The sequence below is a fragment of the Spermophilus citellus genome, assembly GCF_964194105.1.
Source record: "Spermophilus citellus genome assembly, chromosome: 2".
Taxonomy (NCBI): domain Eukaryota; kingdom Metazoa; phylum Chordata; class Mammalia; order Rodentia; family Sciuridae; genus Spermophilus; species Spermophilus citellus.
Genome location: NC_138183.1, coordinates 7,322,277 through 7,337,902, shown reverse-complemented (window position 1 = coordinate 7,337,902; position 15,626 = coordinate 7,322,277). Strand labels below are relative to the sequence as shown.

General features: G+C 41.9%; 1 protein-coding gene across 1 annotated transcript in view; it reads left to right on the top strand.

Annotated features, from left to right (window-relative positions):
- GLE1 (GLE1 RNA export mediator) overlaps positions 1–15,626 on the top strand; it is a 32,896-nt gene that overhangs the window by 8,595 nt on the left and 8,675 nt on the right. The window contains exons 3-11 of the mRNA XM_081279079.1: positions 211–321; positions 4,487–4,635; positions 4,857–4,917; positions 5,158–5,412; positions 7,947–8,178; positions 9,137–9,249; positions 9,394–9,463; positions 14,993–15,135; positions 15,224–15,414. Coding sequence (XP_081135205.1) covers positions 211–321; positions 4,487–4,635; positions 4,857–4,917; positions 5,158–5,412; positions 7,947–8,178; positions 9,137–9,249; positions 9,394–9,463; positions 14,993–15,135; positions 15,224–15,414 — 1,325 coding nt within the window. The remainder of the gene's footprint in view (positions 1–210; positions 322–4,486; positions 4,636–4,856; positions 4,918–5,157; positions 5,413–7,946; positions 8,179–9,136; positions 9,250–9,393; positions 9,464–14,992; positions 15,136–15,223; positions 15,415–15,626) is intronic.

Sequence of the window (15,626 nt, the reverse complement as noted above, 5' to 3'; positions counted from 1 at the left end):
TCCACCCAAAGCAACAAACATCAGTTTATTAAAACAAAAACAAAAAAAAGAACAATGTGAATGTTATGAAAAGCATACTGTTTCTAACCTAAATTGTGTTTTTATTGTTATAAATTTTATAAATTTGGATGTGATCTGTAGACCTAGAAGAGATAACAACAACTTTACAAGGTTAAAAACTCAGTTCTTTTTCCTCTTCTTCCTGTGTAGAGCAAACAGGAGTCTCAACATACAGAATCTATGGCACTTCAGTCCTCTCGTGGAATTAGAGTGGAAGGCTGCATCCGAATGTATGAACTGGTCCACAGAATGAAAGGAACAGTAAGTGAACCCATGAAGTAAGGCATGCCTGATCCACTTACTAGGGAGGTGCATTCAACTTCATTCTCCAGGGTTTAGAAATGCCCACTGGACGGCAACTTAAGAAGCTAAGGCAGGAGGATCACAAGTTTGAGGCCAGCTTCAGCAACATCAATTGATAAGACTATCTCAAAATAAAAACAAACTAAATAAAAAAGGCTGGAGATGTGGCTCAGTGGTAAAGCACCCTAGGTTTGATACACCAGTACTGGGGGAGATAAAGGAATGTCCACTGTATGCTCATCATGGTGTCCTACACACAGAAGCTTATTTGGGGAGGTAGTACAATGTAGAGGTTAAGAGAGCACTAGGGGCTGTCTCAGTGGTAGAGCATTTGCTTAGCACATATGAGGCACTGGGTTCAATCCTCAGCACCACATTAAAAAAATAAATAAATAAAATAAAGATATTGTGTCCATCTACAGCATACACACACACACACACACACACACACACACACTGGTTTCACTGGCTTTTGTATTTTACATGTAACTTTGGGAAAAATATGAAGGCGTTTCCTGGCTTCTGTTTACTTTTCTCTAATTTGGAAATGGTCCAGGGTTGTTTGGTAAGACTGAACTATGAAAGTGGGATCTAACAGCCCTGAAGAAAGAATGGCACAATTTTAATTGATTTATTTGACTTTTGGGAACACTTATTCTATTGTATAGGATGAAATAATGCTCAATTCTATAATTGAAAATAAAGCTAATTAAGGTTTGTTTTTTTGGTTTTGTTTGGTGTTGGAGATTGAAGCCAGGGCTTCACAAGCTAGGCAGGTGCTTTGCTATTGTGCTGCATCCTCATCCCTTTTTATCTTATTTTGAGATAGGGTCAGTGCTGGGAATGTATAGAACAATTTTCTTGCGTGCACAAGGCCCTGGGTCCCAACTCCATCTTGGATGGCAAAAATCAAAATTGAGAGTCTTGCAGTTGCCAGGCTGCCTTAGCCTCCTGACTAGCTGTAGGTGTGTGCCACAATTACCCAGCTCCTCCCCTTTCTCTTTCCCTTCTTTTCCCCCTCCTATCCTTCCATTGTTTGGAGGTTGAGCCTTCTTGCTTGCTGTCCATCTGTCTGTCTGTCTCTCTCTTCCCCCTTCCTTTCTTCCACCCTTTCCTCCTTTCTTTCTCTGCAGTGCTAGGGATCAAGCCCTTCCTTCCCTTTTTCCTTTTTTCCTTCTCCCTTTTTATTCCTATTTCCCTCCTTCCTTCCTTTTTCCTTTTCCTTTTCTTTCAGAGAAGAATTCTCCATTTCTTGCCTGAAGTATACGTCACTATGTAATATCCCAAACCTGGTGGCTTGAAACAGCTGGCATTTGTTACTGTTGTGTGTCTGTGGGTCGAGTAGGTTCAGCTAGGAGATTCTCATTCGGAGTTTGTTGTGGTTGCAGCGGCTGAGGCTAGAGTCATCTCAGAGCTGTACCTGTCTGGCAGTTGAAGTTTGAACAGCTGTCCTGTCCACATGGCCTGGGCTTCCTCATGGCAAGGTGGCCATGTTTCAAGAGCAGGCATCCTGCAAAACAGGCAGAGCTGTATTGCCCTTTCAGACATTGACTGGGAAGTTCTCATTTTGGGGGCATGTCTCCTTCACCAGTTGTAGTGAAGTCCTATTCATCTTGAAGTGGAGAGGGTGGGAGGAAGGAGTGTCAAAAAATCTGCAAGTTGGGTGTAGCTCAGTGGTAGAGCAGTTGCCTAGAGTTCCAGCCTCAGCCCCAGCTCCATCACCAAAAAAAAGAATTTTCAGATTTTTTAAATTTTTTTATTTTTTAAATTTTATTTATTTATTTATTTATTTTTTTTTTTGGTACCAGGAATTGAACTCAGGGACACTCGACCACTGAGCCACATCTCCAGCCCTATTTTGTGTTTTATTTAGAGACAGGGTCTCACTAAGCACTGAGTTGCTTAGTGCCTCACTTTTGCTGAGGCTGGCATTGAACTCTAGATCCTCCTGCCTCAGCCTCCTGAGCCACTGGGATTACAGGCATGCACCACTGCACCTAGCCTAACATTTCCTTTGCGACTACTAAAATGAAAGCTGGGAAGAAGACACAACAGAGTCTATGTGAGAGAGATCATTAGCAGGGAAATACTTTTTATGTTCTTCTGGAAGACAGAATGTCAGTAGAGGAATAGTAAATGATAAAGCAAAGATAGACAAACCCCAGGATACATACACACAGACACACACAAATGCACATAAATAGACTCTGCCTTTGGAAAGCAAAGAGGCTTCAGACTGGAAATAGCAGGTGTGAGATGATGTGGGGTTTGCAGGGCTGATAATGGGGATGAGCTGAATGTGTGTAGACAAAAGGCATTAATTCTTGCCCTGACCCCCAGTCAATAGACCAAAACAGCCAAGAGCCACACACATGTACTATAATGGTTTTAAAATATATAAAAATTTTCCAGGCATGTGCTGCACACCTGTAATCCCAGCAGTTCCAGAGGCTGAGGCGGGAAGATTGAGAGTTCAAAGCCAGCCTCGGCAATTTAGTGAGGCCCTAAGCAACTCAGTGAAACCCTGTCTTTAAATAAAATACAAAATAGGGCTGAGGATGTGGCTCAGGGGTCAGGTGCCCCTGAGTTCAATCCCCAGTACTAAAAATCAAAACAAAACATGAGAAGCCAGGTATGGTGGTACATGCCTATAATCCCAGCATTTTGGGAGCCTGAGACAGGAGGATCATGCGTTCAAAGGCAGCTTCAGCAATTTATCAAGGTTCTGAGGAACTCAGTGAGACCCTGCCTCAAAATAAAACATAAAAAAAAAAAAGGGGGCTGGGGTTGTAGCTCAGTGGTAGAACACTTGCCTAGCACGTATGAGGCACTGGGTTTGATCCTCAGCACCACATAAAAATAAATAAAGATATTGTATCCATCTACAACTAAAAATCAAAAAAATTTATAAAGGACTGCGGATGTGACCCAGTGGTTAAGTACCCCTGGATTCCATCCCTGGTACAAAAAAAAAAAGAAAACGCACATACACACACAAATGAGAGAGTATTTTCAATAGGTAGTAAATGAAATATCTGATACCCTTAGGTATGAAGGAAAGGACTTTCCTCAGTGGGGGTGGGAGGATAATTTAGGCAGAGATGAGGAAGGGAGTAAGATAAGAATGAGCATCGCATGTTTGTGGAGTAGAATAAGGATTTCGTACCATGAAAATTTATGAATGGAAATTTTTTTCTTTCTATTAAAGATTACTTTAGTTTCTGTAATCAAATCCATGTAGATAAGACTTTACATATTTGATACAGTGCGTTACCCATGTATAAATTGAAAAAAATTAAGGTTACTATTTCTGGACATATTAACATATTTCTGTTAATTTCTGTACAATGCTTACTCAAATTGAAAACTGGGAGACTTTTTCCAAAGTTGACAGCACAGCCAGTGTTTTCAAAATTTTGAGTTATTTGTGTATGTTGTGTGTTTATATGTTTATTATATATATATATTTATATGTATATTTATTTATATAAAAAGACCAATTATAGCAGTATGTATGCATCAATAGCAGCCTCAGCTTTTCCAGATTTTTTTAGTCATCTGAACAAAATTGTAGAAACATCTAGCACACTCCATTAAAAGGGATTGGTAAAAAAGAAACAAAACCTGAGAAAAAATTCTGTAACTGTTGTAATACTTGGCACCATTTTTTTTATTAGCTTCTTAATTATCATATGAAAAGAAAGATTTCTAGAATAACGACATTAAAAGCAGCTCTGATAAAGCACAGTCACTACTGCATATGATAAAGTAGATACAAGAGGTTCTACACTCAGAGGTGTGATATAGTTCTGTCCCACGTCTTTTATATTGGAGGAAACAATTAAAAAGGCATTTATGAGACTGGATTCCACTTTAGGATGGAAATTTTGAAGTGCATGGTTGTTTGATACTATGTTGACCAAAACCATAGGGGACAAACTGGAGGGGGCTTTCTAAAACTGCTTAGTTTAATGGTCAGTCCAAAGGAAAGGGGCTCCTGCAAAGGTCCTGTGAACTGAGCAGATGATTCCAAGCCCTGGAGAGTCTCTGAGGAGAGGGTAGCTCAGGGGCAAAGGAGCAAGGTGGTAATGACATTCTGAGGGCAGATGTTGATCCTCTTCAGGAAGGCTTAAGGCAGTGGCAGGAGGAGCAGGAAAGGAAAGTACGAGCCCTCTCAGAGATGGCGTCTGAACAGCTGAAGCGGTTTGATGAGCTGAAGGAACTGAAGCAGCATAAAGAATTTCAGGATTTAAGGGAAGTGATAGAGAAGAGGTGAGTCTCCCTGAATTACAACTGAGATGTTCTTGTATTCAACTGAAACTCTTTCCCTAGAGGAATTCTAAGGGGAAAGAGTTGAATTTCTGAGTCCTTAAATATCAAAATAAAATAAGTGGAGAAGAATATAACCTGGAAAATGATCATCCTTGGGTTTGGGGAGAGGGTGAACCATCTTGGGAAGTATCCCTGACTATTCTTCCTGCAATTTCATTTAGTACCAGGGAATCCCTGGGCCACCAGGAGAAGCTGAAAGCTGAGCATCGTCACAGAGCCAAGGTCAGTGTCTGGGAGATTCAGGGAAGGTATATTGCTATCTGTCTATAACCTGTCTGAAGGGTCAAGTTCTGTCAGTCATCCTGGAGGACATGCCCATATCATGCCTCTGCACTACTGGCTTCAGGAATTCATTTTCCTGCTCATCTGTAGGCATATAAAGCACACCTAGTACTCTAGAAGTGTGGAAAGAGAAAGGCCAGGAGCCCTTCAGAAAGAGTGACACAATGACCCTTTCTATAGATTCTCAACCTGAAACTGCGAGAGGCAGAGCAGCAGCGCTTGAAGCAAGCAGAGCAGGAACGACTGCGGAGAGAGGAAGGCCAGGTTCGCCTGCGGAGCCTCTATACCCTGCAGGAGGAGGTACTGCAGCTCAACCAGCAGCTGGACACCTCCGAACAGCACAAGGACCTGCTGAAGGTGGACCTGGCTGCCTTCCGGACCCGAGGCAACCAGCTGTGCAGTCTCATCTCTGGGATCATTCGGACCACTTCAGAGGTGAGAAGCCTTAGAGTGACTGTTTTTCTATCTTTGAAATGGAATACCTTATCTGGGTATGGTAGCACACACCTGTAATCCCAGCTACTAGGAAGGCAGTGGCAAGAGAACCAAGTTTGAGGCCAGCCTAGGCAACTAAGCATGACCCTGTCTTAAAAAGCAGCACCAGCTAGCCTTATGTGGTGGTGCACATCTGTAATCCCAGTGGCTTGGGAAGCTGAGACAGGAGGATTGCAAGTTCAAAGCCAGTTCAGCAAAAGTGAGGTGCTAAGCAAGTCAGTGACACCCTGTCTCTAAATAAAATACAAAAGGGGGCTGGGGATGTGGCTCAGGGGTTGAGTGCCCCTGGGTTCAATCCTGGTATCAAAAAAAGAAGCAGCACCAGGTGCAAGGGTGCATGCCTGTAATCCCAGAAACTCCAGAGGTTGAGGCAAGAGGATCGAAAATTCAAAGACAGCCTTAGCAACTTAGTGAGGCCCTAAACAAACACAGTGAGACCCTGACTCAAAATGAAAAAGCAGGCTGGGGATGTGGCTCAGTGGTTAAGTGCCCCTGGGTATAATCCATGGTTCAAAAGAGAAGGATTTAGCCAGGTGCAGTGGCCCACACCTATAATCCCAGCAGCTCGGGAGGCTGAGACAGGAGGATCATGAGTTCAAAGCCAGCCTCAGCACGGCGAGGCACTAAATAACTCAGTGAGACCCTGTCTCTAATAAAATATAAAAATGGGCTGGGGATGTGGCTCAGTGGTTGAGTGCCCCTGAGTTCAATCTTTGGTATCGTCCCACCCTGCTGCCCCCACCAAAAAAAGGACGTGGCTTAGTGGTAAAGTGCTTGCCTAGCATGCTGGGTTCCATCCTTGAGGCCACAAAAAATAAAACAAAGATGAATGAAAAAATCAATTAGGGCTGGGGTTCTAGCTCAGTGGTGGAGCACTTGTATAGCATGCCTAAGGCCCTGAGCTTGAACATCAGCAGTGCAAAAAAAAAAAAATTAGTTTATATGAATTCTAAGTGTTCAAGCATTTATTTATATTGAAGCAGAAGTTTTATAGTTTATTACTTTTGAATTCTCTTCATGGGTTTTGTTTACGTTTCATTTTGTAAAATTACAAACCAATACAGGAGTAGAAAGGATAGCATAATGAATCTTTTCTTTTTTTTTTTAAAGAGAGAGTGAGAGAGGGAGAGAGAGAAAGAGAGAGAGAGAATTTTAATATTTATCTTTTAGTTATTGGCGGACACAACATCTTTCTTTGTATGTGGTGCTGAGAATCGAACCCGGGCCGCACGCATGCCAGGCGAGCGTGCTACCACTTGAGCCACATCCCCAGCCCCAGCATAATGAATCTTTACACATCCATTCTCTAGCTCAATAGAGGTCGGTGCATGGCAGCCACACTTTATCTATACCTCCAAAGTTTAAAAAGACTGCTTTTAGCAAAATACTGATGTCATATGTAAAAATTTAGTAATTTAATATGATCAAATATCTACTCGGTGTTCAGATTTCTCTGACTGGCTATATGTAGTGATGCTTACCTGTAATATCAACCTCTCAGGAGTCTAAGGCTTAGCAAGAACCTGTTTCAAAATAAAAGGGCTGGGGATATAGCTCAGTGGTGGAGTTACAGATTCAATCCCCAGTACTGGAGGGGGCCCTCGTGGAAGGGGAGGGTATAGAAACATAATTGTTCAATAATTAGAAAAGTAAGTTCAAAATCACCTTTAAAACATTTGTTGCAAATTAAAACTAACATTGTAAACTAGCATATTGGTTTTTTGTTTGTTTGTTTTTTTGGTCAATGGACTTTTATTTTTATTTATTTATATGCAGCGCTGAGATTCCAACCCAGTGCCTAACACATGCTAGGCAAGCATTCTATCACTGAGCTGTGACCCCAGCCCTATAATCACATAGTTTTAAAAAATTACTAAAAATTATTATGGCCCGGTGCAGTGGCACACACCTGTATTTCCAGCGGCTGGCAGGTGGGGAGGTAAGGGGGAAGCATCGTGAATTCAAAGCCAGCCTCAGCAATTTAGCAAGGCCCTAAGTGACTAAGTAATTCAAAACCAAACCTTTTGGGCTGAGGTTGTGGCTAAACGGTAGAGCGCTCGCCTCGCACATGCGTGACCCTGGGTTTGATCCTCAGCACCACATAAAAAAATAAATAAGTGAAATAAAGGTATTGTGTCCAACTACAACTAAAAAATAAATTAATACAAACAAACAAAACTGGTTTTTGTTTCTGAATAAAAAAGGGCTGGGGACATGGCTCAATGGTTGAGTGCCCCTGAGTTCATCCCTGGTACCAAAAAAAAAAAAGCCAACTTTATTCTTAGATACTATGGATGGGATTGGGATGGTCAGTCTTAAGAAACTAGGGAGCCAGTTAGTATCAAGAGTGTTGGGTATTCCACTGGCCCAATAATTCCACTTCTATGGATGTATTGACTTGTATGAGGTATGATTTAGCCCCACAAGTTTTCCTAGGGAATGAGCTCCAAATGCTGTCTGTTCCACTCTGCCAGAGTGGCTATCCCACAGCAGAGAACCAAGCTGAAGCCGAGAGAGCCCTGCAGGAAATGCGGGACCTCCTCAGGAACTTGGGGCAGGAGATCACCAGAGCCTGTGAAGACAAGAAGAGGCAGGATGAGGAGGAGGCCCAGGCCAAGCTGCAAGCCTCACAGACACATCAGGGGCCAGGGCCCCACACACAGTCCCCAGTCCCCAACCAGGGCCCAGGAGGGACACGGAATGAAGGTGGGTCTTGGTGTGAATACAGTCTTGTAACTCAGCCTAAGTTTCAGAACTTGGTGAAAAGAAGCAAGGGTGTATGGCCAGAGGTTGGGAAAATTTAACCAAAACTTACATATAACATATTTAGTTTCGTTTGATGTGGAGCCTGATTTCATATCATAGCACTTTGCATGAAGATTTGAAGTCTGGGGGCTGGGGATATGGCTCAAGCGGTAGCACGCTCGCCTGGCATGCGTGCAGCCTGGGTTCGATCCTCAGCACCACATACAAACAAAGATGTTGTGTCTGCTGATAACTAAAAAATAAATATTAAAAAAATTCTCTCTCTTTCTCTCTCTAAAAAAAAATATTTGAAGTCTGTATAATTCTGGCAAATATATTATTCCAAGTATTGCTATTACTGAGTATTTTAAGTAAATATATACAGATATATGTTCACTTAATATGTACAAAGCTCAGTATAGTATAGTGTTTGAGAATATGGGCTCTGGATGGAGCCCAATCACTGGATCTAATTGTACTTACTAGCAGTGTGACCTTGGCCAATCACTTAACCTTTCCATTGCCTGTTTCTTTTTCCACAAAATGGAGATAATAAGGGCTGGGGAGATAGCTCAGTAGTAAAGCACCTGCCTAGCATGCAAGAGGCCCTAAGTTCAATACCTGTCACCACATAAAAAAATAAAAATAAACAACAACAATAAAATGATATCTTTAAAAAAATTGAGATAATAATAATAGTATCTACTTCATAGTGTTATTGTAGCTATTAAAGCAATTAATATGGGCTGGAGATATAGCTCAATTGGTAGAGTGCTTGCCTCACATGCACAGCCCTGGGTTCAATCCCCAGCACCAAAAAAAAGCAGTTAATATGTCAGAAAGTGGTTAGCACAGTTCATGGCTCATGTAACATGTTCAGTAACTACCAGCCACTATGAAATCTTGTCTTATTCCTTAGACCTCCAGGTGAAGGTCCAGGACAGCACGATGCAGTGGTACCAGCAGCTGCAGGATGCTTCTGCCCAGTGTGTGTTGGCCTTTGAAGGTCTGACCAGCAGCAAGGATAGTCAGGTAGGGGAGGTGTAGATGGCCTGATGGTGCTCCCCATAGCCTCCTGTCACAGAGGAGTATAGCTGTTGTGTCACATTCCCTAATCCTGAGGGTATCTACTCAGTTTTCTTCAAAATATTCTCACTACTCATTATTTTCTGGCAGGCCAAAAAGATAAAGATGGACTTGCAGAAGGCTGCCACCATCCCTGTGAGCCAAATCTCCACCATTGCGGGTGAGTCAAAGGATTGAAAGCATGGCCCTTTGCCTCATTGTCTTGTTTTCTGTTTCCAAATCTACTTAGCTGTAAGGTTTCTATGTAAAGAATATGTTCAGGCTCAGAAATATGACTTAATGCTAGAACACTGGGCTAGCCTTATGTGAGACCCTGAGTTTTATCTCTAGCACCACATACACACATAAAAGGGTATGACCAAACAAATGTTGGCAGTTGCATTGAGTACATGTAAATGGTATGAATCCCATTTTTCTTTCCTTTTTCCTCTCCAATGCATAGAAAGAAGTTACAAGGTAATCATGTATTTTTTGTACTACGGATTGAACCTACGCATACTTTATCACTGAGCTACATCCCAGTTCTTTCTCTTTTTTTTTTTTTTTTTGTGGGTTCGGGGGGTACCAGGGATTGAACACAGAGGCACCCAACCACTGAGCCACAATCCCCAGTCTTGTTTTGTATTTTATTTAGAGCAGGGTCTCACTGAGTTGCTTGGTGCCTTGCTTTTGCTGAGGCTGGCTTTGAACTTGTGATCCTCCTGCCTTAGTCTCTTGAGCCGCTGGAATTACAGGCATGCACCACCTTACCCGGCCTCTATTTCTTTTCTTGAGATAGGGTCTCACTAAGTTCCTGAGGGTCTCACTATCTCATTATGTTGCCCAGGCTGGCCTCTGGATCTTCCTACCTCAGTCTATGTAGTGGCTGGGATTACAGGTGAATGCCACTGTGCTCAGCTTAACTTGTTTTTACTAAGCTATGTATCAATAGGAAATTGTTTAGAATGGCTTTTAACTTTAAAGTTGAAAGTTACTGTTGCAGACATCATGAAAGGAACCTTATGACTTGTAGTCTTTGCTTTTAAGTCTTACATTAGCTTTTGCAAACCCCAAGCTTGCCAGGCTAATACTTTAGGACATATTTCTTTTTTCTTCATAGACTGAGATATAGAAAGTAAAGGGGCTAGGAATGTAGCCTAGCATGTGTAATACCCTGCTTCCCATCCCTAGTATGGCAAAAATAAAAAAAAAAGTCATAAACTGAGATACCTTTCTTCTTGTTCTTCTTGTTCTCCTTCTCCTTTTTTTTTTTTTATTTTTTTATTTTTTTCACCAGGGATTAAGCCTAGGGATGCTCTGAGCCACATGAGCCACATCCTCCAGCCCTTTTTTATATTTTGTTTAGAGACAAGGGCTCACTAAGTTGCTGAGGCTGGCTTTGAACTCACAATCCTCCTGCCTTAGCCTCCTGAGCTGTTGGGATTATAGGCGTGCACCACCACACCCGGCTCAACACCCTTCTTCTTCTTTTTTTTTTTTTTTTTTTTTTTTTTTGACAGAGAATCTTTTTTGTAGATGGACACAACACAATGTATGTGGTACTGAAAATCGAACCCAGGTCCTGCCCGTGCTAGGCGAACACTCTACTGCTGAACCACAATCCCAGCCCCACACCCTTCTTTTTTAAAAAAAAAAAATATTTATTTTTTAGTTATAGGTAGACACAGTATCTTTATTTTATTTTTATGTGGTGCTGAGGATCAAACCCAGTGCCTCATGCATGCTAGGCGAGCACTCTACCTCTGAGCCACATCCCCAGCCCTCAACACCCTTCTTAAGAACAGAGATTATTTATTTTTCCACAGCTATAAACAAGGACACCTATAAATGAGACTGTGCCATCCCTGGGCAGAGGAGTATGCACAGGTAGAAAGTTGCTCTCACTTGTATTGGGCCCCAGTGCCCCATTAACTTGTCACCTAAAAAATAGGAATCGTGCATTTCCTGCCCTTGAAAGCCATATGGCAAAACTCATGTAACATGTTGTTGCCTGAAATTCTTTCTGGAACAAGGCAAAGTATAAATAAACACATATCACTTGATAGAATTTAAAGTGTTCTTTCCCTTGATAGAAACAACGAGTGGGGAGAGGTGTCTGGACAAGCACCCCACACCTTCACTGCTCTCCTCAACTTCTCTTGGTTCTTACCCCTCGGTGCATATAACCACACCTCCTCCCACAGCAGGAAAGTGGAAACAGCAGGGTGTGCTTCTGGGGGGTCTGCCCCTTCTGCCTGTCGCAGCCCTGACCTCCTAGTTGCCTATTTCAGGCTGAGGGCTACCTTCCTGTCTTTGCTTACCTTTCTGCCTTTGCCCTTGTTCCCATCCCCTGCCTTTCTTTCCTGTTTTCTGCAATTACTCCCTTTTACAGGCTGCTTTTCCTCAGCTTTCAAATATGTGTGAGTCTCACATTATAAGTTTCCCTTGTCCTCTGCTTTCTAGTTTTTTTGCTTTATCACGTTTCCATATGACACTGTTGATTATTCTCTTCTCTAAAAATTTCAACTCTCCTTCAGCCTGCATGACAACATTTCTTCCCAGTTTCTGCTTCTCTCTCCCTCTTAATCCTTTGTGGGGTCCCAGTCTCCTGTCCCCACCTAATTGTAGGTGTTTCCTAGAGATCTGCTCATATCTCTGTTCTTTTCCTCCTATGTCCCCTCTCTTGACCAAGACTCTTTCTCAAGTCTGTCCTGATTTGTTTCTTTCCTCTGAGCTTCAGATTCTCTAGCTCAGCCTCCTGAGGGCCATCTCTGGTGGATTTCTCTTAGCTACCACCAGCTTAGTGTGGTCAAATCTGAATATGACATCTTGCTTATGCCTCTTTCTTCCTATTTCCTGAGTAATCAGTCACCCTGTTATCAGTTGCTATGGCCGAAGCCAAGAATCATCTTCCTGACTACTTCCTGTTTCTTTCTCCACATCTAATTAGTTTCTGGTTTTGCTCTTTTTCGTTTTTTACATATGGCTTAATTTCTGTTTCTCTATCATTAACTTTAAGTCCTTGAGAATTTCCAGGGCAGCCAGACACAAGGCATACTCTAGAATTCATTTTCAATGAGTATTGAATTAGAGGAAATTTAAAAAAAAAAAAAAAAAACCTCCTTTCTATCTCTGAAAAAAAGGCAAATATGCATGAGTCTTTAGATTTGGAGGAAAATTTAAAAGAGGATGTGGTTGCTTATGGATCTGGGAGGCCATGTCAGGCATATGGAAAGGCTGGGAGAGAGGGGTGGGTGGGGGACTCAGCCAGTGGGGATTTTTGAAACTGCCCTTAATGTAGCAATAGACTATGAGGTAGCTGAGTGTGACCTAGGGAAATTTGTATGGAAATATATATTTTTAACATTTCAGTAAGGTTTGGGTCTCTATTTCTGTTTTTCTGGGATTATTCATTTTAGGGTTTCTGTGGTGTTTCATTATTTGATTCTTGGTTCCCTCCTGAATCTTTTTTTTTTTTTTGAATAGGATTTTTCTGAGACTTGTTACATTTTTTTTTTTTTAAAAACAGGATGATTTTTATTTTTTTAAAGAGAGAGAGAGAGAATTTTAATATTTATTTTTTAGTTTTCGGCGGACACAACATCTTTATTTTATTTTTATGTGGTGCTGAGGATTGAACCCGGGCCACACGCATGCCAGGTGAGCGCCCTACCGCTTGAGCCATATCCCCAGCCCTGACTTGTTACATTTTTGAAGTGATTAGAAACTTTGTTGGGTATTCTCAACTGGAGGTGATATGTTAATTAAAACTTTTTTTTTTTTAATCAGGGATTGAACCAGGGGCTCACTACTGAGCCACATCCCCAGTCCTTTATATTTTTTATTTAGAGACAGGTTCTCACTAAGTTGCTTAGGATCTTGCTAAGTTGCTAAAGCTGGGTTTGAATTTGTAATCCACCTGCCTCAGCCTCCCAAGCCACTGGAATTACAGATGTGTGCCACTGCACCTGGAAAAATTTGATTATAAATAATGGAAACAAATTCAGATCTGCTTAAGAAAAAAGAATAGTGTTTATCCTAAAAATCAAGGGATATTTCCAATAGCAGGAATGGAGTAGGGTCTTAGGAGCTAGAAACTTTAGTTCTCTGTTCCTCTCGTCTCATTTTCTCTTTCTCCATCTCCATTCTTATTTTATGGATTCCTGATCTTTGGTTCATGGGCAGGTGTCAGACCCCACTACTTCCAGAGTGCATGTGTTGCAGGCCAGCACTTTAAGGAATTGACTCTCGTTGCTCAGTTTACTTAGCCTGACTGCCTAGTACCTACTTGTAGGGCTGGGTACTCAGGGTCTTCTATCAAACATAACGATTAGGAACTATCAGCTTTTCTTAACTATGACAAATAACTGAGATAATCTGCTTATAGTGAATAGATTTGTTTTCTCTCACATTTTTAGAGATTGCAGTCTAGATTAGTTGGGCCTGTTGTTCTTTGTATGTGGTAGCACATCATGACCCTAACGGTCAGAAGGTGAAAAAGAGAGAGAAGAAGAGACCATAGTCTCACAGTCCCCTTGGAGGGCATGTCCCCGGTGACCTGAAAACCTCCCAAGAAGCCCCATGACTTTTTTGTTTTGTTTTGTTTTAATTTGTTACACATGACAGTACAATGATCTTGTCATATCATACATTTGTATCAGGGTATAATTTCTCATTTTTCTGAGTGTACAGGTTGCAGAATCACATTGGTCATGCAGTCACGTATATACATACAACAATAATAATGTCTATTTTATTCTGCTTTCCCCCCAAGAAGCCCCATGTCTTGAAAAGTTCCTCCATCTCCCAGTAGCACTGAGCTGGGAAGTGAGCCTGTACCACATGGATCTTTGGACTTAAAGTTCAAGCTCTCACAAGATCCCACTCCTTTGTCTTTGAGGATGTGGGAGGCCCAGAGAAAGGGAAAATCATCTCAAGTTGGGAAGATCCTTTAGCAGGTTCTTCCTAAAGGTGCAACTAATTCCTCTAGGGATAGCCACCACAGTCTGTGAGATCTGTAACACTTATTTTATTTTATTTTTTTAGTTGTTGATAGACCGTTGTTTGTTTGTTTGTTTCAATTTTTTTTAAATTTATATGAGGTTCTGAGATTTGAACCCAGTGCCTCACACATGCCAGGCAAGTGTGCTACCACTGAGCCCCCAGCCCCAGCCCCTGTAACACTATTTAACAACTGTTTTTCTTTTCTCTGTCATGTGTCAGTTTCAGAATTAGTTCATTCCCATTGGGCACATTAGTACAGCCTATAATCTCTCAGCTACTTGGGACATTGAGGCAAGAAGATTACAAGTTCAAGGCCAGCATCGGTAACTTAGTGAGATTCTGTCTCAAAAATTAAATAGAAAGGGCTGGGAATGTAGCTGAGTGGCAGAGTACCCCTGGGTTCAATTCCCAGTAACTAACACACACACATACACACACACACACAACACACACACACACACACACACACAATTCATTCTCAAATAAGGAACTTCTTTGGAATAGTACCATGACTTGTATATTTTGCAGCCCCCACAACATGAATTTGATTTTTATATAATTTTTTGCACCAGTGTTTTTGCTTTTGGCTCTGAACTTCTGTAGAGGATCACGGTTGGATTTCTATAGAGGCTTGGTGATCACTTGATGAAAATAGATTGACACATTTGTTGTGCCTTTTCACTGACTTTTCCCCTGTCATGCACAGGTTCTAAGCTGAAGGAGGTCTTTGACAAGATCCACAGCCTGCTTTCTGGAAAGCCTGTTCAATCTGGTGGGCGCTCTGTGTCCGTCACACTTAACCCACAGGGCTTGGACTTCGTTCAGTATAAACTGGCAGAGAAATTTGTGGTGAGAAACTCAGAGGTATGGGAAGAGGAGGCTGGTGTACACATTTTGGGGTATTAATTAAAATTGTCCCCCATCTCTTTGTTCTCAGAAACAAGGGGAAGAGGAGGTGGCCTCTCATCATGAAGCAGCATTCCCCATCGCAGTTGTGGCGTCTGGGATCTGGGAGCTCCACCCCAGAGTGGGGGACCTCATCCTTGCTCATCTACACAAGAAGTGTCCTTACTCTGTTCCTTTCTATCCAGCTTTCAAGGAGGGGATGGCTTTGGAAGACTATCAGCGGTAAAGTTGTTTTTCTCCTTATTCACTCTCTCTAGGGTGATTAATAGAATATAAATAGAATTGGAATTTTTTTTTTCCTCCTTCTCACAGTTCTTCTGTGTACCTTGAAAATTCTGTCAGAAAGGTCTTTGATGGGGCTGGGGATGTGGCTCAAGCGGTAGCACGCTCGCCTGGCATGCGTGCGGCCCGGGTTTGATCCTCAGCACCACATA